The sequence below is a fragment of the Tenrec ecaudatus genome, chromosome 12 (genome assembly GCF_050624435.1).
Source record: "Tenrec ecaudatus isolate mTenEca1 chromosome 12, mTenEca1.hap1, whole genome shotgun sequence".
Lineage (NCBI taxonomy): Eukaryota > Metazoa > Chordata > Mammalia > Afrosoricida > Tenrecidae > Tenrec > Tenrec ecaudatus.
Window position 1 is genome coordinate 55,152,240 of NC_134541.1, and position 25,551 is coordinate 55,177,790.

General features: G+C 43.4%; 1 protein-coding gene across 1 annotated transcript; it reads left to right on the plus strand.

The window, feature by feature from the left end:
* The first annotated feature begins 16,988 nt into the window (after positions 1-16,988).
* LOC142422671 (putative cystatin-16) lies at positions 16,989-25,104 on the plus strand. Its single transcript, XM_075527982.1, has 3 exons — positions 16,989-17,189; positions 24,006-24,116; positions 25,027-25,104. Exons 1-3 carry the CDS (start codon positions 16,989-16,991, stop codon positions 25,102-25,104), a joined length of 390 nt encoding a protein of 129 aa, XP_075384097.1.
* Positions 25,105-25,551: the final 447 nt, after the last annotated feature.

Genomic DNA, 25,551 nt, shown 5'->3' on the forward strand with positions numbered 1-25,551 from the left:
ACCATTATGCTACCAGGGCTTCTTTTTTTGTATAGGTTTTTTTTTTTTTAATCTCTGTCAATCACAGCTGTTGAGATCTTTCAGGTGCAGAGACTTAGAGAAGAAGAAGGGGAAGAGGAAATGAAAAAGCACTGCTGGACTGGTTCTTACATGATGTTTCAGTTTTTGCTTTGTAAATCATTTTATTGGGGCTCATACAACTCTTATCACAATCCAGGTATTGATTGAATCAGGCATGTTTGTACATATGTCGTCCTCATTCTCTTCTAGACATTTACTTTCTGTTGAGCCTTTGGTTCTAGCTCTCTCCCCCTCCACACCCCGATGTTCCCATTTTTGAGCCTCTGGACTTGGCAGGAGTTTAAAACTGTTTGACCCTTTCCCTCCTGCTCACTTGGCATTTGTATTCTTTTCTTATGGCTGGCATAATGAATTTCCACTAAGTGGCTTAACACAACAACAACAAACATTATTTTATAATTTGAAGATTTGAAGTCCTAAAGTGAAGGAGTCCACAGATGTATTTCTTCTGGTGGATCTAGGGAAGAATCCTACCTTGCTTTCTCCATGTGTTAGCCCAGGTTGACTAGAGAAACATATTCAGAGACACTCATATGTCTCTACGTATATAAAGAAAGAGCTTTATATACAAGAGAATTTGGATATTGAGAAAACATCCCAACCCAGTCTAGATCAAATCCATAAGTCCATTGTTAGTCCATAGGTCCAATACCAATCTATAAATTCCTCTTCAGACTCATGAAACACATGCAATAATGCTGAATTCAGGAAGATCACAGGCCAGTGGGAGGGAAGTCTTGTGGATCCAGTGGTGGTGTAAGCATCTCAGCACTGGCAGGGGTCTCCACCTGGCTTTTCCAGCTCCAGAGGTCTGGTTCCGTCAGCCTCTCTCCATGTGTCTTCTCCATAGGGATGTCCCGAAGGGAGTGAGCAGAGAGAGACAGAATCTTCTGCCTCTAAGGAGGAATACAGGAGTTTCCAGAATTCTCAGGAGAAGGCCGTGCCCACACAGTGACCTCATTGGCTATGGCCTGATTAACAGGCTAGATTCCACCCCTTCACTCTTAATCCTTTAAAATTGACAAATGATTACATAGCTCCCACACTCCAGCTTCTAGAAGCACTTTCATTTCTTTGCTTATGGTCCCTCCCTGTACATCTTGAAAACCAGCAGAATAGCACATTTCAGTTTCTCCCTCGAAACTCCAATACGATAGCTCTTCCTCAAACTGTCCCTCCTGTTTCCTCTAATAAGGACCCTTGGGACTTCCCAGATAATCCAGGATTTAATTGGATTCAGTTTGATCTAGACCCTTAATATTCAGTCTTTTGTCGTCTAAAATACATGCCCTCCCCCTCCACTTCCCCCATTGTAGCTGGTGGATTTAATTTCTGACTTTGGGGTTAGCACTCAAACTTGTAACCCACCACACCACTAGGGCTCCTTCTTGCCATCATATAAGATTATATATTCACAGACTTTGGAGTTGTGGGACCTTTTTCTGTTCTAATCGCTACTGAATCAATTCTGATTCACAGCAGTTCTACAGGCAGAATAGAACTGCCTCATGGAGCTTCTAAGACTGTAAATCTTTACAGAAGCAGACTACCGCATCTTTCTTCCACAAAGCAACTAGTGGGTTCAAGCTGCTAACCTGTAGACCAGCAGCTGAGCAATTTGTCAGGTGACAGCAGGAGTTCTCGTGGGCATCTTTCAAAACTCCAAACCAAACTCCCAGTCATCTAGTCGATGTTGACTCATAGCAACCCTAACGAACGGGGTAGAACTGGCCCCTGTGGGTTTGTAACTGTAACTCTCTTATTTTTTTTGAATTTTCTGGTTATAATGTCATATTTCAAGATACACATAGAGTCATAGCAGTACAAAACTGTAACTCTTTATGCCAGTAGAAAGCCTTTTCTTTTTCTTGCAAAACAGCTGATGGTTTCAAACTGCTGACCTTATGGTTAGCATCCCAGTGGGTAATCACTAAGCCACCAGAGCACCTTAGAGACCTCTTTAGGAGCCCATTATTTTGCCTACTACAGTAGCACAAATGTTTCTTCCACCTGGTGGGTTGCCCCCTCTTCAGTTCGGGGCATCCTTTCATTTCTTCTTTCTGTGGTGTGACACTCATGGTATCTGTCCAAACCCACCTCCTTCTAGCTCAAGGCAGTTCTACCCACACCCCGTTGGTTGCTTGGCCTGGGAAATTGGTGAGTTTGCTCTCACTTTCAGTGTACACGTTTTAGGCAAGGTTCAGACAAGAGATCACCCCCTTCAAAGCTACCACATTATTTTTTTAACACCGGGGTGTAAGTTAGGCATCTTCACCTTTCATGACATCTTTTGCACTGTTCTCCAGCACTCATGTTGGAGTTTATCTAAATTAAAAAAAATAATTTTAACATTGTGTAACATTTCCATTGAACATTGCATATATCTCCCGGTAATGTAGAAACCCAAGTCACAGCCACCAGCATGATCTTGAGTAGTTCAGAAAGCCTTACTCACACCTGGAGTGTAATAGACAAAATGAATGGAAGGCTAGATGTTACCACGTGACTGAGCCCAGTATTTCCTAAATACTTACCTTTATACAAGGTCCCTGTTTTGAGGTTTGATGTTGTAATCTATATTGGTCACTACAGATTTCTTTGAAAATTCTGTGTGAACTACAACACTTCAAACCAGAGCTCATTTCTTCACGTCCTTGTAATATCCTTTGGAGCTACCCAATGGTCTTTGAAGATTTTCAAAGTCTTCAAAGAGTCCCAATCAGCCCTCCATTCATGTTCTCAGCCTCAACCCCTCAAGCATTGGTGGGGATAATTTGGATGTGCATTTTTCTTACCAAAATCTCTCTCCTTGGCAAGTAGGCTTTCCAAATCCCAGTGAAAGTTGACTTAGATGCTGAGGTTTAGAATGTTAAGAATTATATTTTTTCAGCTGTCCTGAACAGTTTCTGTGCAGCCGTGAATGGAAATCTTAGCCTCCAGGTGATGTGGACTTGTCGATTGTGCCCGTGACTGATGGCTCTGATTCAGTGTGTCACCCCAGATAAAGGGACAAGCTGAGGAAGTCAAACTGACCAGTTCTCAAATGGCTCACAAACTTCAGCATCAATCGTTTTAAAGTAAAATATTATTCATTCCCTGCTAATCTTCCTCATTTGCTCCCACCATTCTGGGGACTCGGGTTTATTTGGTACCCATGTCTTTGCTCTCCCTTAAATGCTGCTATTCCCGGGATTAGTGTGAATGGAAGCGGGACACTGGCATATCTCTAGTAGGGAGAAGAAAATCATGTTTATGCAGCCTCTGCCCGTAGGAGAAAGGTCTTAGAACCCTTGACCGGATTTATTTTGTGATTTTATGAGTGGGAGCGCAGGGCAGAACTGCTGAGCCGGAGCATGAGGCTTCAAAGTGGGGCTGACATTTAAAGGTGTGGGTCTAGTTTGCTGGCTAGCCAGTTCAAGCTTCCTACAAGTTTTGCTTAGCTTAGATGCAAGGCTTGCTCCACGTCCTAGATTCAAGAGGGCCTTCTCTATGAATGCTTCTCTTCTGAATGCTCAACACTGATCCTTCTCTTCTGAACGCTGAGCTCTCACCCTTGCCTAGGCTCATGCGGATGCCATTGCTTTGTGTTCTCACACTGCCTCCAGCATACTTCTATCAAAGCTTGCCAGGCTGCTCTTCCATTATTGACCTTTGGGTCTTCCTTTGCTACCTGACAGAGCTTCCTTGGTACAGCAAAGTCAGACTGGTCTGCCTTTCATCCTGGCTCTTTGTTGTACCAGATGGGTGAGTTACTTACATTTGATGTGCCTTCGTTTTCTTATCTGAAAATAGACATAAAATAGCTTCTATCTTAGGATTTTTTTTGGTGAAAATTAAATGAGACAACACAAGTAAAGAACTTAGAAGTGTGTGCAATAAATGTTAATCTTTTTTCTTATCATTATCACCATCAATCCTAATACCTAGTGTGATTTAAAAAAAAAGTTTCACTGCAAACTAGGGGAAGGTTTACAGAGCCTATAATCAGGTTTACAGCCAACAACTCATACATGCGACATGCCAATGTCATTGGAAATTTTGTCCCCAGAATGAACTAGCAAGTCCCTCCTGAGCGGCTCACTAGAACAAGACATAGCCAGGCATGTGCAGGCCAAACAGTAGCTTTTACGCAGCAGTACCCTTCAAGAGAGTGAAGTGAGCCCGACTTCTCAAGGGTAGAGTGAGATCATCCTCAATTTGAAGAAGACACCAGTCAACTGATATGACATCTCGTTTTTATAGGGATCGAGTGGTGGGACCCTATTGGCCAGTTTAGGCCCAAACTAAATTCTTTCATTGAGCTTGACCTTGGTTTGATTTAGTCAGTGAGGTCTCCAGTTGCAAGTGTGATGATTAGTCCTTTGGACAGCTGCCTGGACTCTTGATTATTGTTCAAGGGAGTGGGCAGCTCAGGGATGAGTGATCACGTCCTGCCGGGGGTTGGATGCTCAGCTTCCGTCTGATGCGAACAATGGGCATTTTGTTTCCATTTATTCATTGCAGTAGCCTCAATCCGCAGCCACTTATTCTGCTTTCCCCTTTGCTTCTAGTTTCCTTTCCTCTTTTCTTAACCCTCTGAAGTTCTTTTTGCGTAAATGCTGCCCTTTTGATCTTAAATGATGGATTATTTTAGATAAGCGTGGGTTCCCTTCTAGACCTAAAGGTAACTAAGTGCCACAGTCTTGAGTGTCCCACCTGTCTCTTACCATCCAGTAAGTCTGGACTCATTAATGATTTTGAGTTTTGTTCCACGTTTTTCTCCCACTTTATTCAGGACTTTCTAATGTGACCCTTTCCAGAGCAGCTGGGAGTGGCATTGGGGGAATTAGGCAAGGGCTACAGAGCACACCATCGTTACACAGTCAAGGATTCGTACACATTCTAAATCAACTCATCATTACAATCCTCTCAATCTACCAACATGCATTCTCTTCCTCTCCGTGTTTACCCTTTCTGTTCCTTCTTTCTTAACTCTTTGAAATTTGCCTTTGGATAAATACAGCCTTTTTGACCTGAAAAGGTTGATTATTCTTACACTGAGGTGCAATTTCAGACTTGCCAGGTAAGGACCATAGTTTTGAGGGTCTCACCAGTCTCTTGTGATTCTTGATATAAATTACTAGCTGACTGTATTCACGCCCTGGCATGCACACACACACACACACACACACACACACACACACTCACACACAGTTACACAATTGTCAAACTTTAGTTCTTTTCTTTTGCTCAAGCTTTGTATCCAGTTTGTTCACCAGCTCATATTGGGTTATTCTTCATAAACTTTCAAAGACTCCTGGGATAGCAATACTCCACAGAGGAGGTTGTTTTACTCACGATTGCATCTCCAGTGCGGCACCTGCAGTACTCAGAGGTATGGCGAATGAGTCAATGAAAACATGAATGCCTGTATCAATGAATCCAGTCGATTGCTCCTTACATGAACTCCCACTGGAGTCCTGGTGGTGTAGTTGTGTGTTGGATTGTTAACCCCAAATCAGCTGGTCACACACACCAGCCACTCTGCCAGAGAAAGAGGAGACTTTCCACTCCCAGGAGCAGTTCGACTCTCTCCAATAAGAGTAATATAAATTGGAATCAGTTCAATGGCAGTGAGTTTGGTTTCTTTGGTTGGTACTCCCATTGCCACTCCTATCCCTGCTCTGCATACAGGCAATGCTCACCACTCCTTTGGCATCCTTTCAGCCTACCTTGCAAACCACAGCCAATTCTGCCATGACTGCCATGCACTTAAAAGTCTTCAGTGACTCCATGTTGCCCAATGAGCAAGGGACAAATTCTACAGCCAATCAACGATTATGGCATTGCTACCTGTTAGTTCCCCTCCACCAGCAGTGAATGAGATTGCCTATTTCTCCAAACATTATGGATGTTAGGGACAGAACAGGGGCTTCTGCCCAGCCTCCCAAGGGAAAGAACAAAGAAACCTGTAAGAACAAGTTATGAAAAAAGGACCCTGTGAGAACTGGCTTCACAAACACTTTCACCTTGAAGCCAGGCCCTGGTGAATCTCCTGACACAGCACTGTACTTGAAGATAACTCTGAAACATGCTGGCCCAGAGTTGCAGTTGAGATAAATTTGAAAGAAAAGATGCATAAGACCCAAGGATGAACTGAGAAACGGATTAGAAAGTTGCTGGACCATCTGCAGAAGCTGCAACTTTTGCCCTTTTGAAAATGCCATCGAAAAACTGAGTGTTCCCCTAGACAGCAACCCTTCTCAACTAGAGAAGGGACCTTTGTCTCTGGAGTGAAATGTATCTTATTGTTAACGTGCCCTTCTCCCATTGTGGGAATTTCTTATGAAATGACCCCATGCCTTATTAAAATGCGGCTTAGTTCTTTGCTGCTGGGTTCGTGTGTGAGTACAGCTACTTTCTGGACAATTAGAAACCACGGAAGTCCGGAACTTGCTAATTATCCCGTGGATGGCAGCCGGGGCACTGAACTTCACAATGGATATCCCCACATACCCAGAAACTCCTCGCACGCATTTATCACTCTGCGAGGACCAATGAAATCAGTGCTCTGTTCCCAACTGGAAATGTAAATGGTAGCTTCCCATTGGAGTCTCAAAAGACAGCAGTTAAGCACCTCCTACCCTCTGCCACAGTACAGATCCCCCTCCTAATATGTCCAGGGCTCCCCCGATGCCATCTTCAGGTTCAGAGCCCCACCAGTGGCAGCTATCAGAGTGTTGTTCAGCGTTGCACCCTGGCATCTGGGGTGGATGCAACCACGTGAAGGTGGGCTGTCCTTGAACATACAGCAGGAATTCCTATTGCCGCTTGGTTCAGAACTGGAGGCGTGGCACTCTGAAGAGATCACAGGTCTTAGCTTCCTGCTGGGGCACCAGCTCATCAACACAGTCTTCTCCTCAGGCCGTGGACCCTTCTCCTTGGGGTTCTCTGCTGCCTTCTGTACAGAGATGAATGATTGGCCATTCTCCTATTAATAGACACGAGGGCTATTTTCAGCTTGGGACACTATGACTGGATCTGCTATGAATACTATTGTTAGGTAGTCGCATAGAGAATTGCTCCTCTCTATGACAAGGCACCTCCTACAGGAATTTGCTACAGAGAATTAGGTGAGCCCAGCCAGCCATAAAAGCTAAAGGGCATGCTCCAAATTCAGTCTCTGAGCCAGGAAGGGGTGGTACACCTAGGTGGGCAGTACACCTGGATTGGCCCAATGTAGGCCAGGTGGACATAATTCAGCCAATGGGGTCAACCAGTACCTTGACCATGCCTCTCAGTGGAAGGCCCTAAAAAGCTGGAATTTCGAGGCCACCACCCTCTTTTCCAGCTGCTCCTCCCTGCCTCCATGTCCTGGCCATGGTCCAGCATGGCTGGGCAGCGGTCTCTTTCTCTGGCTTGTGTTCAGTTTACTGTAATGCCTGAAACTGCTTCTATCCTTTATAAAAACCCGCTTGTATCACAAACCAGACGTCTGTGTGAATTATTTCTTGTGTGAAGCCACACAAGGACTGAGGTATTCACTTGAGAAACCCTTCTTATGTTCAGGTTCTGTTTTGATTTCCTCATCTTCTGTATTATGAAAAAAATCCAAACCTGGTTCAGTTTAGAGAGTAAGAACAAGCCTAGTGTGCCGTGGACCTGACTAGACCATTGACAGAGTAAAAGCAACAAAAACGACAACATTACACCCGAGGAGCCTACCACTCCCACTCATGAAGGGTTCATGGAAAGCAACACGCCCTGGAGGCTCAGTGTCCAATCACTCTCAGGTGTTAACAAAAAGGTTGGTTGGGGATTTGAACCTATCAGCACCCTATATGGGAAAGAACTCTGTAGCCTAAGTTATTTTATTTAATGTGATTAGCTTAATTGACTTTAGTAAATGCAGTCAGACTAATTGACACATCTCTTCCTTGAACCCCCCCCAAGTCAATTGGAATTAAAACAATAATAATAATAACTTGCTATATTGTTCAGAAGCAGACCAATAGGATGTAGATGTTTCCTGGAAGGTCCAGAAAAGCCCTGAGAATTGCCTCTTATTTGCCTGTTAGTGACCAAAAAGTGTATTTCTGTTACCTAAGCTAGTCAACAGAGACATCCTAGGATTAAGATGGAAAAGAAACTTATTGTTCTATTGTTTGCTTATGCTGTTTGCAATTGTTTCGCATTGTTATCCAGACACCTGAGTTAATGTGAACCACGACTCCGTGAGGGTGTGAATTCCAAATTAAAAAGTATATATTCTTTTTGTATTCTGATTTGAAATGGGGTGCCATTAAGACAGCATATATTGCTGTAGGTCTTCCCACAGGTGAAATCATCCAAAAATAAACTGCTCTTCTTACTCTCTAACTTGAAGTTGGTGAATTGACTCTGCATCTCCGGGACACAAATCCATATTAGCACTAACACAATTGGTGTTCAATGTGGGGTTCCGTATAGTAGCTCTGGTTCAGTCTCCCTAAGGACAAAACCTAGGATGGACCTGAGGTACAAGGTCATGAAGCCCTTCTCTTGTTTTTGGAATTCTCTCCATCTGTATTGACCATCAAGTCCAGAGACAACTCAAGGCAATGGGCCTTAGAAGGAGAAAGAGAAGGTCCATACCCAAACCAAAACACAACAGGAAACTGTTGGCAAGGGGCTATAAATTCCCTATTAAAAATACTAGAGGAGTGTTGCATCCCATAAAGCCCTGAACCAGGCTGGGGCAAGGGAATGGTGGGGTGGCCCAAGCCAAAAAGGCGAATATCAAATTGGAAGTGTGTGCTCGGGTAAAGTCTGCTTGGATTAATCTTGGGAAACCGAGTCAGATTTGGTGTTGACTCCCTCTCTAGCAAACAGATAAAAGTTCTTTGTAATAAGATGTGTCCAGAGTCTTTCTTACAGGGTGGTGTGCACTAACTTGAAAATGGGACTGGTGAATATGAAATTATTTAACTATGAAAAAATCATTCTACGAGAACCAACAAATGGGATGAAAAATGTATGTGGCATGTTATGAAGATCAAGGATTGCAGTTCATTTTGATTCCAACTTAATAGAAAGAAAACCAGGATCCTCACAACTGGACCACTAGGTAAATGGTAAATGATCAATGAGAAGTTTGAAGTTGTCAAGTATTTCTTACTTGGATCCACAATCAATGCTTGTGGAAAGAGATCAAAGGACACACACCTGCGTAAATGTGACCTTGTCAAAGTGCACAAAAGCAAGGAGGTCACTCTGAGAATTAAAGTACACCTGACCCAATCCATGGTGTTTTCAGTTGCCTCATATGTATTTCAAAGATGGACATTGAATAAGGAAGACCAAAGAAAAATTGATGCATTTGAATTATGCATCTGGTGGAGAAGAATATTGAAAGTGTTATTGAAGAAGTACTGCCAGAATGCTGCTTAGAAGTAAGGATGGTGAGATGTTGGCTCATGTATTTTGGACATGTTTTCAGGAGAAACTAGTCCCTGGAGATGGACATTATGCTTCGTAAAACAGAGGGATAGTGAAAAGGGGAAGGTCCTCGACAAGATGGATTAACGTGGTGGGTGGTCGCAACAGGGGGCTCAAACATACGAACTATTCTGAGTATGACCCAGGACTGGGCAGGACTTTGTTCTACTGGTCCTAAGGCCATTATGATTCAGATGCAACTCGATGGTACTTCACCACAACAACAATGTTAAGTCCAATATGAAAGGACTGAGACTTATCAGTTAGCCTAAAAGGTTGTTCCTGAGCATGAACAAGAACTCCTAAAGGGTGATCTGTTCCTCTCAAAGTTAGAGGAGAAGAGTTGATGACCCATCAATCAGGTTGGTGACCGTCTGGCCCATAAATGATGGCTTCCGAGTCTGAAAGAGATAATCCAAGTAAGGGAAACCTGGAGTTGCACTGGATATGGTAGTATCTTTTGACATTTTCAGTGGAGTACAGTTTGATTCTAGCTTTCCTGCTCCGAGGAGTGCCAGTGCCAGTGCAGCAGAATGGTTACGAAAACAGGACACTCTAAAAGAGACACCACATGCCTTGGACACAAAGACAAAGATAGACTTAGAATCAAAGGATGGGAAAAGTATATTAAGCGAGTTACAATTTAAAAAAGAGCATGAATGGCAATATTTCTTCCTGCTGAAATAGATTTCAGGGAAAAATCTATCACAAGAGACAAAGAACAGTATTGTGTAATGATTATAGGCTCAATTGAACAGGAAGAAATAACCTTAATAAATGCACACGCAAGGAAAGAGACTCAAAATGAATTAATCAAACTTACAGAAATGAAGTGAGAAATAGCTCAATAGTTTGAGACTTTATTACATGACTTCGATGAAAATTAGAAGAACTAGAAAAAATTCAGCAAAGACAGAATATCTAAAGAACACAATCAACCACATTGAAATACATTTTATATAGCACAAATTGATTATATATACACATACATGTATACATATAGACATAGTCATATACAGAGCACTCTACCCAACAACAGCATAGTATACATTCTTTTCCAGTGCACATAGAATATTATAGAGAACACACCATATCTTAGACAAGTAAAGTTGCAATAAAGTAAAAAATATAAAAACATTACAAATATTTTTCTCAAATTACAGTGCTATAAGATTGGAAATCACCCATAGGACGATAAAGGGGTAAAAAAAAGGATATTGAATAACAAAGCTGTTTGAAACTACTAGTGATAGAAGAAATTAAAGAATGAAATAAAAATGTTCCTTGAATCAAATGAGAACAAAAACACTACATACCAAATTTCTTTATAATAACATTTCATTATTACTATTATTATGAACATGCAGTCTTAGAGTTAGGAAATCAAAAGGAAGAACACACAAAGCATATCTTAAATGGAAAGAAGTGAGGGGGAAAAATCAAGCTTTAAGTTTAAATAGTGAAAGATTCTGTGGGCAAAATATTGAAGCATCAAAAGAAGATGGAAGGAATACACAGAGTCACTGTACCCAAAAGGAGCCAGTCGATATTCAACCATTTCATGATCAGGAGCTGATGATACTGAAAGAAGAACTCCGAGCTCTACTGAAGGCACTAGTGAAAAGCAAGGCTCCAAGCTGGAAACAAGGAATGCAGGACAGATCAGCCCCTCGGGACCAATATTGAGAGTAGTGATACTAGGAGGGGAAGGGGAAGGTGGGGTGAGAAACGGGAAACTGATTACAATGATCTACGTATAATCCCCTCTCAGGGGGTACAGACAACAGAAAAGTGGGTGAAGGGAGACATTGGTCAGTTTAAGACATGGAAAAAAAAAGATAAATTATCAAGGATTCATGAGGGAAGTGGGGGAGGGGAGGGGGAAAAGTGAAGAGCTGATACCAAGGGCTCAAGTAGAAAGAAAACATTCTGAAAATGATGATGGCAACAAATGTACAAATGTGATTGACATGATGGAAAAATGTATGGATCGTGATAAGAGTTGTACGAGCCCCCGATAAAATGATTTAAAAAAAGGAAGAAGAAAAACAAGGCTCCAGGAATAATGGAATACCAAAGAAATGTTTCAACAAGCTCATGAAGAACTTTTCTCAAGAAATTTGGAAGACAGCTTACTGGCTTACCGACTAAAGAGCTCCATATTTGTATGCATTCCAAAGAATGGTGACCCAACAGAATGTGGGAATTATCAGGCAATACCAATATTATATGCAAAAAATTGCTGGAGATAAAATGATTGCAGCAGTGTATTGACAGGGAGCTGCCAGAAATTCCTGCTAGATTCAGAAGAGGATGTGGAACAAGACACAGTGCTGCTGACATCAGATAGACTTGGTTGAAAGCAGAGAACAAAAGAAAAATGTGTTTTTGGTGTGTTTGTTTTGATTTTGTAAACGTGTTTGATTGTGTGGATCATAGGAAACTATGGATAGCATTGAGAAGCATGGGCATTGCAGAACATATGCTTGCTTTCCAACTTGCAAGGACGTTCATGCAGAACCTGTACATACACTGTGAAGCAGTCATTGAGCGGAGCCTGATGGTTTAAAATCATGAAAGGTGTGCATCATGGTTATATCCTCTTACCTTACTTATTCAGTCTGAATGCTGAGCAAGAATAATCCAAGAAGCTGGTCTATATGGGGAAGATGGTGGCATGAACCTTGGAGGAAGGTTTATTAATAACCTTACATATGCAAATGATTCAACCTTGCTTGTTGGGAGTGAGGAGGACTTGAAGCACTCATTGATGATGATTAAGGAATTCATCCTTCAGTATAAATTACAATGCAATGTAAATAAAACCCAAATCCTCACAACTAGCCCAATAAGTAACATCATGATAAATGGAGAGATGATTGAAGTTATCAAGAATTTCCTCTTGCAAGAATGGTTTAGGGGCAGCATGTGACCTTCACTAACTTCACACAGGAGGAATAGAAACTCAATAACAGCCCAAGACTCAATTCCTATGAGTCAACTATGCCTCTGCCTGCCAACCTTCTTACCAAGTCTGACACCAACCATTGTGCTCCCAAGGCACCCTCTGCTTTTCTGCTGGGTTTAAGAGTAATTGCAAATGAACAAAAGCCCTCACAGATAATATTTATGATTATTGAGTGTATTAGGCTGAATTCTCTAGAGAAGCAAAACCAGTGACACTTTTATGTATAGATAAAGAAGATGTTTATGCCAAGAAAGCACCTCACACAGCTGTAGAAGTAAGTCCAATCCAGTTCAAGCCCATGGGTCAGATATTAAGATGGAAGTTTTTCCTGACTCATGTATCTGTCAGGGCTGATGAACTGGGAAACAGCATGTGTTAGCTATATAATCATGTCAATTTGAGGATTAAGAATGTGAGGGTGGAGTCTAGCCTGTCAATCAGGTCATAGCCAATGAGGCCTCTGTGTGGGCATGGTCTTCTCCTGAGAATTCTGGGAAATCCAGTATTTTCCACCTTGGAGGTGGGAAACTCTGCTCACACACTGGGAGTCATAGCAGCTGACAAGACACATGGACCCACCCTGATGCAGAGACCTCTGCCAGCTCTGAGATATTTCCAATGCTATAATCAGCATAATCAGGAAGAGATGCATGGGTGAGGTATGGAAATGGTCTCAATGCTGAGCTTTCATATCTCAAAAAAGGGCAAGTCACTGTCCCTCACTCACCAGGAAGGTCTGTGCAATTTCATCTTCTGTTTTTCTTGATCAGTCCTCCATAATAGGTAAAACCATGTCTCTGGAGGCTAGTTGATATTGAACACTCTCAGCTGAAAATTTTCTGTCCTAGCTTACCCATACATGCCAGCACAGACCCTCATTTCCCATGGAAGTTCTAGAACATGATACCCCAATTTCTCCAAGGATTATATATATTAATTACTTAGATATAATATATACTTCAAACCACACAACTACTCACACAATAGTGATTAAAACCATATGACACACACACATAAAACACGTGAGATATTTGGGTAAAAATGCGTTACAATGATGCTACAAGAGAGGCTCAGAGTAAGGTATGATATTGTCTCTTAGCTCAATTGTACCAGATGATAAGATGGAATAGGAGTCTGCAAACTTGAGTGGCCTGGGAGACATTTGGTCATGATAGGATGATGGGCTGGATTAACTGTCAATCAGTGGTTGGACTCTCCTGACATCTTTTGGCTCTTAATTTTCAGGCTACATCTACCATAGTATAATATAGTATAACACTGGTATTGTTGATACAATAGATTGATGGTCAAATGTATTGGGGAAATTAGTTAAAATCCCCTTCTCCTTACCTCAACATCATACAATTGATGTATGATTCCCTCAACATCATACAATTGATATCAAAATGCACTGGACACAGAATCTTAATCCATAATAGTGGTAGGACATTACATCACTCTTCGCTCCTGATAGATGATTCTGCAAAGTGAAAATCAGCATATCTATATATATATGAAACTTTAAGAATCATGTTACAAATTAGTTCTTTGATTTATGCAGAACCTTCACCCCCAAATTAAGAGCATGTGTTTGTGAGCGGGGTGTCTGCGAATGAAAATTGGCCACACGCTGATTTATAAAGCAAATCTCAATAAATGCTGAATAAATGATGTCACACAGCATGTACTCAGACCAGAGTGAAATTTTGGTAGATATTAAGAAGGAAAAGTTATCTAGAAAGTCCCACAAATGTTTGGAAATTCAGAAACACATGTCTAAGTAACGCATGGGATGGTGCTAACTAATCTGAATGGTTATTCAGTTGCATGCACAGACACGTCTATTTAGAATATCCTTTAGTAAGGGATTACAGCCCTATGACGTAACAGAAATGAGGCTGCTGCTAGCGTCAGTATGAGGGGGGCATGCAGGAGGCGAGAGAGCCATCAGTGGCCTCAGTCTCCAGAGTAAGATGCCAAACAAAGAATGGCTAAATGAGCTCAGAGTTAAGAAAAATAAGGCCATTCTGTTCTAAAATTGCAGAAACGAGTAAAATAGAAAACAAAGACACAACAGAAAGGATCAAGACTGCCGAAAGTTGTTTCCGGAGAAGTCTAACCATTGACAAGGGACTGTACAAACGAAGTAAGCAGGTGTAAGCTGCATCAGTACTGAGGAGCAGACCTCAGGCCCAGTTCTGCAGACCTCTTAGGAGCCATGACACACAATTAACCGAGGTCAGGAATGACGGAGACAGGCAAGGATTGGTGTCTGCAGATTCTTGGGAGGGAAAAACAATGAGGTGGGTGTCCCACTGTTCCATAGACTGCCGATGGAGTCAGCCATCAATTGATGCCTGACAAGACTAGAAGGTGTCTACCATTCTAAACATGTCTTTTCACTTCCTGTCCCCAGGCCCACACCCTTTCTGAGGTCAGGCATGTCCAGATATTCAATGCCCAGAGCCATTTTTTTTCCTGTATGAATTCTGCCTTTTATTTTTATTTATTTATTTATTTATTTTGTTTGTTTGTTTTTAAACATTTTATTAGGGGCTCATAAAGCTCTTATCACAATCCATGCATATACATACATCAATTGTATAAAGCACATCGGTACATTCTTTGCCCTAATCATTTTCTTTTATTTTTCTTTTTTTTTACATTTCATCAGGGGCTCATACAACTCTTATCACAATCCATACATATACATACATCAATTGTATAAAGCACATCCGTACATTCTTTGCCCTAATCACTCTCAAGGCATTTGCTCCCCACTTAAGCCCTCTGCATCAGGTCCTCTTTTTTTCCCCTCCCTCCCCGCTCCCCACTCCCTCATGAGCCCTTGATAATCCACAGATTGTTATTTTGTCATATCTTGCCCTATCCGGAGTTTCCCTTCTCCCCCTTCTCTGCCGTTCATCTCCCAGGGAGGAGGTCACATGTGGATCCTTGAAATCGGTTCTCCCTTTCCAACCCACTCACCCTCTACTCTCCCAGTATCGCCCTTCACACCCCTGGTCCTGAAGATATCGTCTACCCTGGATTCCCTGTGCCTCCAGCTCCCATATGCACCAGTGAACAATCAACCCAGAGCCATTTTTACACACTTGCGTGGCTTTCACACTCCCTGACAAGCTCACTTCCATTGCTTCCTTCCTCTTTTAACAGTTTCCCTGGGAAGGGAACAATACCTGGGGGCAGGTGGTGGCCCCTGACATGAGCCAAAGAAACTCCTTATCGAAAGTAACCGAACATAGATGCTTAGTCTTGTCTGTACAAGTAAAGAAGCTCCAGATGCCCACTGGAACAACATCGAAACTACCGGAAGAGGCTGGCCACATAAGCAACATTGTTTACCTTAATGTGTAAAAACCCTGCCGATGGCAGTCGAGCTTCAGAGCTCCTTCAACACAGAGCGGACACCACATCACTCTGAGCTCTCCACTGGTAAGGTAAGCCACCTGTGATGTATTGCATGATGTGTGACTGTGTGTGTTTTGAATTAAGCTACAATATATTAGTTACAAAATTTCTTACCTCTTTGATGCATAAATGTGTGAATTCAACATCATAAAATGTGTCTGCACTTAGTCCTCTTCGGGGGCTCAAAACAGCCCCGCAGGTTCCCTGTGAAGTATATGGATGAGGGGATGTGGTCAAGACCCAAAGCTGGGTGAGAAAGCACATCTTCTGGGGTGAGGCAGGGCTGGTCCCCTCCCCCAGCTCCGTGACCTTCCATCCCTTCTCTAGGGCATTCTCACCACCCACCTGAGGACATTGGACTTCTCCGTCCCTAATTGTCAAGCACAGTCAAGTCTTGGGTCAGGAGGGCAAGACGGCAGACCAACGGGACACAAAAGGTTGAGAAGAGGGTATCTATCACACATGGACAGCCAAATTCTAGCCCCCACCCTGTACCCTTCCAATATGCGGATGCTGCGGGGTATAAGATCCCAAGGCAGGCCTGCTCCTTTGAAATCCAAGCCCACCATGAGTTCCTGAGGCTCTATCAATCCTTAGCTGCTCCGCTATGAAGGCAGGGAGGATGGCAAATCCCCTCACTCTTAAGCCTTGAGCAGGTCAGGCCGAGCAGCCCTGGAGACATGCAGTAAAAAGAGCCCGCTGTTTAATGCCTGTCTGTGAGCCCAAGGACTTCTGCACTGCTATCTGGTGACAATGGGAGGGACAGCCGGGGGAGAGGTGTGGAGGCGCGGAACAGAAATGCTGATTGGAGGGAGGAGGTGGTAACTAGTTCCTGGGCTCCACTGGGCAAGGCCCTTGGGATAGAAGCTCTGAAGGACTCTCCCCACAGCAGCAGCAGCAGCAGCAGCAGCAGCAGCAGCAGCAGCAGCAGCAGCAGCAGCAGCAGCAGCAGCAGCAGCAGCAGCAGCAGCTCCCAGCTCCCAGCTCCCAGCTCCTTTCACTTATTGTCTGCCAGTGCGTTCCCAGGAGCCTCGCGCTGGTGTGGAGGAGAGCCATGTTCCCAAAGGTGACTCTACTTCTGGGGCTTATGGTGCTGCGGACACACGTCTGGACCATTCCTTCCGGGTTTATTGACATCAGTAAGAACTTGAATGATTTTGTGATGTCGGTGGAGTTTGCTGTATTTCAGTACAATGAGGACAGCGAGGATGAGTACGCCTACAAGTTGCTGCGGATCCGACGGAGCCAGCACAAGGTGCCACTGAGGGCTCATATTCTCTGCTCTCTTATCTCCTCGGGGGCTCAGCTTGGGTTTGGGGAGGGCTTAGTATACAGAAAAGTGGCATTGATTTTTTGAATGCTGTAAATATTTAAAAATCATAAGGTATCAACAGAGATGCTTCATGCTTATGGTCTATTTCCTTTAAAAGTAGAGCCTTTGACCAACCGGATAGGAGAGAAAGAGAAGCATACAGCAACTTGGGAAACAACATGAGGAGGAGCAGAGAGTGGACAGTGAGATATTCGAGGGTGGGAACAATGGAAGAGCTACGTCAGACGCTGAAAAGAAAGTACTAACCGATAGAGCATGGGCTCAGGGGACCGGCAGGTGGCAGGCACATCCTCAGGGGGGCTAACCTTCTGCCCCGATGAGCTGGACACACAATGGTGAGCCTGGAGTGACATTCATGTCATGGATGAGAAGACCTTCTTTGGGGACATCAGGAAACATTTATGGAAAGTCCATTATGTGCAGGGTCTGTGCTGGAAGGAGTAAGAATTGACAGGGTATGATCAATCATCCTAATCTGTGAGGTGGGGAATGAGTAAGCATGCACAACCGTGAATGGAATAATAGCAAGCATGGGAGATGCAGTCAGGCCAGTGGGGCAGGGTCGTGGGTGTTGGAAGGGCTGGCTATTTGGCTGGGGGACAAGGATGCTGCTCTAGGAGGGACAAGCCTGAAGGATGCAGCGTGGGAAGGGCTGGGGAAGGTAAAGTCAGGCAGCTTTGTTAGACCCATGAGGCTGGGATCAGCCAGGTGTGCGCAGGGCACAGGCAGAGGTCTCTGAACCTGTGTCCCAGAGAAGGAAGTTCAGAAAGGCAAGTGTGCAGGGACGGAACGTGTAGCTGCCTGGGGTCTTCTAGCTTCTGTCAAGGAGTTTTATCCTCTATATAATGGGGGAGTGTGGCGGAGGTGACTCAGGACAGTGACAATCTGAATCATGTTAGTGAACATTTTCCCTTGTGCTGGTACCATAGCCACTGATGCTCGAGGGAGAATGACACTGGTGGGCAATAACTGTCCTTAGAGACAGGTGGTGAGACAAAGGTGGGAGCAGGTTAGTGTAGGGATTGCTGACTTCTGCTTCTACGTGAAGGCAGAATCATCCCTAATTGCTTGCTACCATGGGTATTAGTAAAGAGGAACATTCCGGGTGTTCCCATATCCCATATTTGTCCCGAACCATGGCTAATGGTGGTTCTCTCAGCTGAGAAGATTTGGCCTGGGGGAAGTAAAGAGGTGGGGGAAGTAAATAATTTGAGAATTTCTTACTGCCAATGCATCTCAGCAAACTGGTCAAGCAAGCAGTGAATTATAAAGTCTGAAAAGAGGGAAGGGATGGATGAGGTAGAAATTTAGGTCACTGGCATGTTTGTGTGGCGATTTCCCACTGGTGTTTCTTCTTATCCCTTCTGGCTTCCTTTGATTGGAATTTTGATTATACTCCACACTGAGACACACATTTTGTCCATTGTAAAAGATCTGCTTCTGGATGATAAGTTATGAATCCATGTGATGCCAAAGTGAGCAAATATGTGGAGGATCCCACATACGCAACAAACTTCTGCAAGAATACCTGTGCATCTTCCCTCCCTGCGCAGAGCATCTCACCTTTTCTTGTGCCTTTCACACCTTTGATGATTGCTTCTTCATTAGGTTGATTCCCTGCCACAGGAATCCTTACGGATATTGTTGGTGTCTCTTCTACCAGTCCTACTGTACAGCCTTGGAACTTCAAGGGGGAGGAACATCTGTGAAGGAATCTGTGTGTATGTGCATGTGTGTGAGTGTTGGGGAACTAGTGGATATTACTTGTCAATGGCATGACCACTTACGCCCCAAACAAAATTAGCTCTCTAGACAATCTCCAGGTCAGTATAATGGCTTGAGTTATTCTCTGGCTAAACTCATTTTCATTCTCTGATTTTTGTCCCAAAGATTTTTGTTGTTGTTCTTGTTGTTAGGTGCTGTCAAAAGCTGGGCCACTATGTACAACAGGGAAAAACACTGCTTGGTACAGCGTCATCCTCACAATTGATTATATGTTTGAGCCTGTTGTTGCAGCCACTGTGTCAGTCCACCTAATTGAAGGGCTGCCTCTTTTTTCTTTTTTTTTTTTTTGCTGCACCTTTACAGTACCAAGCATGATGTCCTACTCCAGGGACTGGTGTCTCCTGGTAGCATGTCCAAAATACATGACATGACATCTCACCATCTTTGCCTTGAAGCAGCATTCTAGCGGTGCTTTTTCCAAGACAGATCTGCTTGTTCTTTTGCCAGTCCCTAGTCATGGAATTCACCAACACCATTGTTCAAATCCATTGTTTTTTCTTTGGTCTTCCTTATTCACTGTGCAATTTTGACATGCCTGTGAGACAATTGAAAGTACCACGATTGTGTCAAGCACACCTTAGTCCGCAGAATAACATCTCTGCTTTTCAGTACTCTAAAGAGGTCTTGTGCAGCGGGTTTACTTAATGCAACACATGATTTGATCTCTTGACTGTTCCTTCCATGAGTGTTGATTGCGGATCTAAGCAAAATGAAATCCTTGGAAAAAGAAATCAACCTTTTCTCTTTTTATCATGATGTGACCTATTGGTCCATTTGTGAGGATTTGGGTCTTCTTGACAATGGGTTGTAATCAATACTGGAAGGTGCAATGATTGATCTTCTTCAGTAAGTGCTTCAAGTCTTCATCACTTTTGGCAAGCAAAGTTGTGTCATCTGCAGATTGCAGGTTGTTACGGAACTTTCCTATCATCCTTACACCATAATTTTTCTTCATATAATCCAGCTTCTCTAATTATTTACTCCACATACAGATCTTATAAGTATGGTGAGATGGATACAACCTTGATGTGGACCTTTGCAGATTTAAAACATACAGCATTCATTCTGTTAGTACAACTTCCTCTTAATCTAGGTTCAGGTTCCACATGAACACAAGGAAGTATTGTGGCATTCCCATTTTTCTCAAGACTATACATAGCTTGTTATGATCCACACAGTCAAATTCCTTGGGATAGTAAGTGAGACACAGGTAAATATCATCCAGGTATCCTCCGCTTTCAGTCAAGATCCTTCTGGCATCAGCAATGATAGCCCTTGTCCCACATCCCCTTCTGAATCTGACCTGAACCTCTGGCAGCTCCCTGTCACTGCACTGCTGCAACTGTTGCTGGATGAGCTTCAGCAATATATCACTTGCATACAATCTCAATGACATTGTTCTATAGTCTGCACATTCTGTTGTTTCACCTTTCTTTGGAATGGCTACAAATATGGACCTTCCAGTCAGTTGGCCAAGCAGTTTTCTTCCAAATTACCTGGAATCAAAGAATAAGTGCTCGCATGTGCTTCATCAGCTTGTTGAAACATTTCAATTGGTAATGGTTCCAGGGAAGCTTGGACTTCTTCCTTCGGCACAATTGGTTCTTTCTTACCTGTTACCCCATTGAAATGTTTCAATTTCCATATGTTCTTTTTGGTACAGTGACTGTGTATTATTAGTTTGATGCTTCCTGCATCATTCAGTATTTAGCTCCCAGACTCTCAATATTTCTACTTGAGGCTTGACTTTTTCCTTGAATTTGTTCCATTTAAGATACTCTGAGTATATTCTTCCTTTTTGGTCTTGTAATTCTAGGTCTTTGCACATTCTCTTATAATAGCTGACTTTATCCTTTTGAGCTGCCCTTTGAAAATTCTCTGTCCAGGTCTTTGACTTCATCATTTCTTCCACTTTCCTTAGCTATTCTACAATTGAGGGCATGTTTCAGAGTCTCTTCTGGCATCTACTTTTATCATTTTTTCTTTCAAGATTTTAAAATGCCCTTTTGTTTTCTGCATGTAGGATGTTCTTGATGTCCTCCCACAGCTCATCAGGTTTTCTGTCATCAGTGTTCAATGCATCAAATCTATGCTTGAGATGTTCTCGAAATTCAGGTGGGATATACTCCAGGTTGTAATTTAGCTCTTGTGGATTTGTTTTAATTTCTTCAACTTTAACCTGAAATTACCTATGAGCAATTGATGGTTTCTTCCACAGTTGGCCCCTGAGTTGGTTTTAGTTGGTCATAATGATCTCCTCCATGGTCTCTTCTCAAAGATGTAGCCAGTTTGATTTGTGAGTAATCTATCTGGAGAATTGGTGTTGTTGAAAAAGGTATCTGCTATGAACAAGTCATTGGTTTTGCAAAATTCTATCTTGTGTTCTCCAGTTTTGTTTCTATCAACAAGATCATGTACCATTCCTATTTTCTTGTTTCCAATTTTTGCATTCTAATAGTAAGTAATTATCAATGCATCTTGATTGCACATTTGCTCAATTTTCAACTGAAGTCAGTAAAAGTATTCAATTTCTTCACTAGCTTTAGTGGCTGATACATGAATTTGAATAAGAGTTGTACTGATTTGGTTTTCTTGTATGTGGATAGACAGTGCTCTATCACAGACAGTGTTGTACTTCAAGATCGACCTTGAAGGTGCTTTTGACAATGAATGCAGTGCTCTTTCTCTTGATGGTGTCAATCCCAGTACAGTAAGCCATATGATTTTCTGATTCAGCTCATTAGAACCTAGGATATAGATCTTTATGCATTCCTTTTCATTTTTGACTTCTAATTTCCCTAGATTTATACTCTGTATATTCCAAGTTCCAATTATTAATTGATGTTTGCAGCTGTTTCTTCTCCTTGTGTGCCATGCCCCATCTGCAAATGAAGGTAAAACAGGAAGGCTTTCCTTCATTCCCGTCGTTCTGGTCGACTCTGCGCTGAGAAGGCAGCTCTTCCTCAGTCATATTTTGAGTGCCTCCCAACCCGAGGGACTCACCTTCGGCCCTCTCTCTGACAATACGCTGCTTCTGTTCATTAGGTAATCAATCAGTAACTGACAGTGGTCCAGTGCCACCCAAAAGGGTTTCAGTGGGTCATTCCTCGGAAGTGGACAGCCTGTTCCTTTTGTAGGCTGCTCGCAGTCTGGAAGCGCTGTTGAAACCTGTTCACCTTGGCTGACCTTGCTGGTATTTTAAATGCCACAGACGTAGCTCTCAGCACCACAGCAGCACACAAGCCACCACAGTCCAATAAACTCACATACAAGTGGTGGGGCAACTTTATAGGAGTGTATAATTACGGAGGATATAGTGGTGGTTAAGAGGCAGAAATTTCCTTTTATTTTCTGGAGACCCAGGTTTGATTCTCAGCCAACGCATTTCAGGTGTAGCCACCACACATCTGCAGTGGAGGTGTGTGTGTTGCTTTAAGGGTGAATAGGTTTCAGTGGAGCTACTAGACTACAATGGACTAGGAAGAAAGGCCTGGCGATCTACTTCTCCCCAAATAACCAGTGAAAACTCCATGAATCACAAAGATGCAATCTGTTACTGACATTGTGGATGGTGTAGGACTAGACAAAGCTTAGTTCCACTGTGGTTATGAGTCAGGCTGACTCCTTTGGCAGTTAAGAACAGCATAATTAAGGAATTGAAAATAGTAACATAAATTTTGTCAATATATGAATGCACATATAGGACAGCCTCTGACTGAAGACTTTTCAACATGGTGGATGTTTTCAAGATGAGATTTTTTTCCTTTTTAAACATTTTATTAGGGACCCATACAACTCCCATCATAATCCACCCACACATCAACTGTGTAAAGCACACCTGCCATTCATTGCCCTCATCATCCCCAAAGCACCTGCTCTTCACCTAAGCCCCTTGCATCAGGTCCCCCCTTCTTCGCCTTCCCTCCCTGCTCCCCCCTCCCCCACGAGCCCTCGACAATTTATAAATTATTATTTTGTCATATCCCGCCCTGTCCGACGTCTCCCTGCCGCCCCCCCCCCCGCCGTCCATCCCCCAGGGAGGAGGCCATACACAGATCCCTGCAATTGGCTCCCCCCCTTCAACCCATCCCCCTCCAGCCTCCCAGTATCGCCCCTCACACCCCTGGTCCTGAAGGTATCACCCACCCTGGATTTCCTGTGCTTCCAGCTCCCATCTGCACCAGTGTACAACTTCTACTCTATCCAGACCTGCAAGGTAGAGTTCAGATCATGATAGTTAGGGGGCATGTGTGTGGGGGAAGGAAGCATTTAGGAAGTGGAGGAAAGCTGTATTCTTCATCGGTGCTACATCACACCCTGACTGACTCATCTCCTCCCCTAGTCCCCTCTGCAAGGGGATCTCCAGTGGCCGACAAATGGGCTCAAGATGAGATTTTATTACAATCACCAACCACATGAAGAGACAGCACATCCCCAGCCTCCAGAGGCTCCTTTTTGTCCCCATCCAGGCCTGGCCCCTTGTAAGGGATGGAGCGATCCTGGTTTTCTAATACCATGCCTTAACCTTTCCTGCTCTGTATAATGACTTCAGATAGCATGTTCTAGTGTCAGGCCAGCACTGCTCCCCAGTGCGTTTGAGAGCGTCAGTCTACTGTTAAGTTTGCTGTAGTTTGTGCAGGTTCATGCTGGGTAGCACGTGACTGTGTGTGTGCACCACATCTTACATGCCTTTTGTACTATTGGTGTTGACACCAGTAGATGTGCCTCTTGGGAAAAGTGCTTCTGGAACAATTCTGTGCACATCTCAGAGGTACTTATGCATACCTTTCTGTTGGTAATACTTCTCGAAGAACTTCAAATAATATGTATATACGTATTTATATGTATGTTTATATTCTAGCTTCTGTCTACTTTTCCACTTGATTCTCTATTTCTAGTTTCTGAGGAGTGATTATTTCACAGCAATTTGTACATCTTTGTTTTTCTCAACAGAGGCACACTTGGTTATATTTAATGGACTTGGAGCTGGGCCGCACCATCTGTAAAAAACACGATGAAGACCTGGAGAACTGCCCCTTGCAAGAAGGTGAAGGAGAGAGAAAGGTTTGAAGTTAAAATTCATCCACAAACACGTTCTGTATCCTGTGAGAATGAAAAAATACCACTGCCAGGGGTGTTTAGAAGCAGGCGTGGGGAAATCGCCTGGGGATAGTCCTGTGGGAGAAGGACCTCCCTCCAGGAGGGCTCCAGGTGTCCTCATGGGAGGAGCCGTGTGCTTCCTTTAAGCAGACAGGGCCTGGCTCCCAGGACCAGCCATGCATGCTTTTCCCACAGTCAGGAGGGCCAACCAGAGGTGACTTATGAGCACAAGGCTTTCCCTTCTAGACAGTCTTCTTCATAAGCCCCTGTTTTTTCCCTTTCTAGTTCCTCGTGGTGCAGGCAGAGGGTATTCTCCCTGTTGTCCTTGCTCTGCTTTCCTCTTCCTCTTGGGGATTAGAGAACCGCTGAGTTTTCATGGTCACGAACCTCCCTTTGTTGTGTTCTGGGCCTTAAGGAAAGTTTCCATCCAGCCAGCAGTCTGCAGTCACTATCTACGAGCTGGTAGCTGACATGGATGGGGATATTGGAGGTGGAGGCTGGGCCTCAGTCAAGGTATATACCTTCCTTGGGCTGGCCTTACCCTGCCTCCTGCAGCCATGGGCTGGAGCAGCTGCTGCCCAGTTGGAGGTTGTCTTACTGGGTCATATGTGGGACTCTTGTAGCCTATGCATCAGGGGACCATGAAGGAAGAGGGATACTTTAGGGGCAGAATGCATCCCAACCAGTCTCCCGTTCTCGAGCCCCCAGGCTCAAGTGGTCTGATTCAGAAATACCTGCCCCAGGAGAAAGAATGCTTGATTGCTGTCATTTTGTGTTAATAATGTATCTTAAGACCTACTGTATGCTACTAGCTAAATGCTTCCAATGTAATATAGATTTTCAAGTTTTATCTTCTTTAATTATTTTCCTTCAGGTCAGCTGCACCTTCATCGTGAGCACCATACCTTTCTATACGCAGTTTACGCTCATAAACAGCACCTGCACGGATTAGTTGTGGGAAATGAGCCCCTGGCTTTTTGCAACGGACTCCATTTTTCTTCTCGAGAACAGGGGTCAGTTCTGCATTTGTGAAGGCACCAGCCAAATTAAAGATATTTCAGCACATTTTCCATCTCTGAGCATTCTGTACATTCCCTTATCGAATTTCCATGGAAATAACTGTGGAGAGATAAGTAATGGGTATCTTATTGCCATTATTGTTTGGGATATAGGTGCAGTGTCAAATAAATCAAACTCCCCAGGTCATGTCAAATCATTGTTTCTGGCTCATGTTAGGAATCCTGCCCCTCAGGTTGTTTTCACTCATTCATTCTTTGAGCGCCCCATGTCATCCATTCATTATACTTTAAAGGGATGCAGGGAAATTTGCTAGGGATCAGCTCCTGAATCCAATTTCTTTTCATTTCATGGACTTGGATTTACAAGGGGCAGCCCATTT

Bases quoted from the DNA above. Each gene is read 5' to 3' on its own strand.
- LOC142422671 (XM_075527982.1), top strand. From the start codon at position 16,989: ATGTTCCCAAAGGTGACTCTACTTCTGGGGCTTATGGTGCTGCGGACA. The intron at 17,190-24,005 runs GTGCCACTGAGG...TTTTCTCAACAG, and splicing joins TCCGACGGAGCCAGCACAAG to AGGCACACTTGGTTATATTT. The intron at 24,117-25,026 runs GTTTGAAGTTAA...ATTTTCCTTCAG, and splicing joins AAGGTGAAGGAGAGAGAAAG to GTCAGCTGCACCTTCATCGT.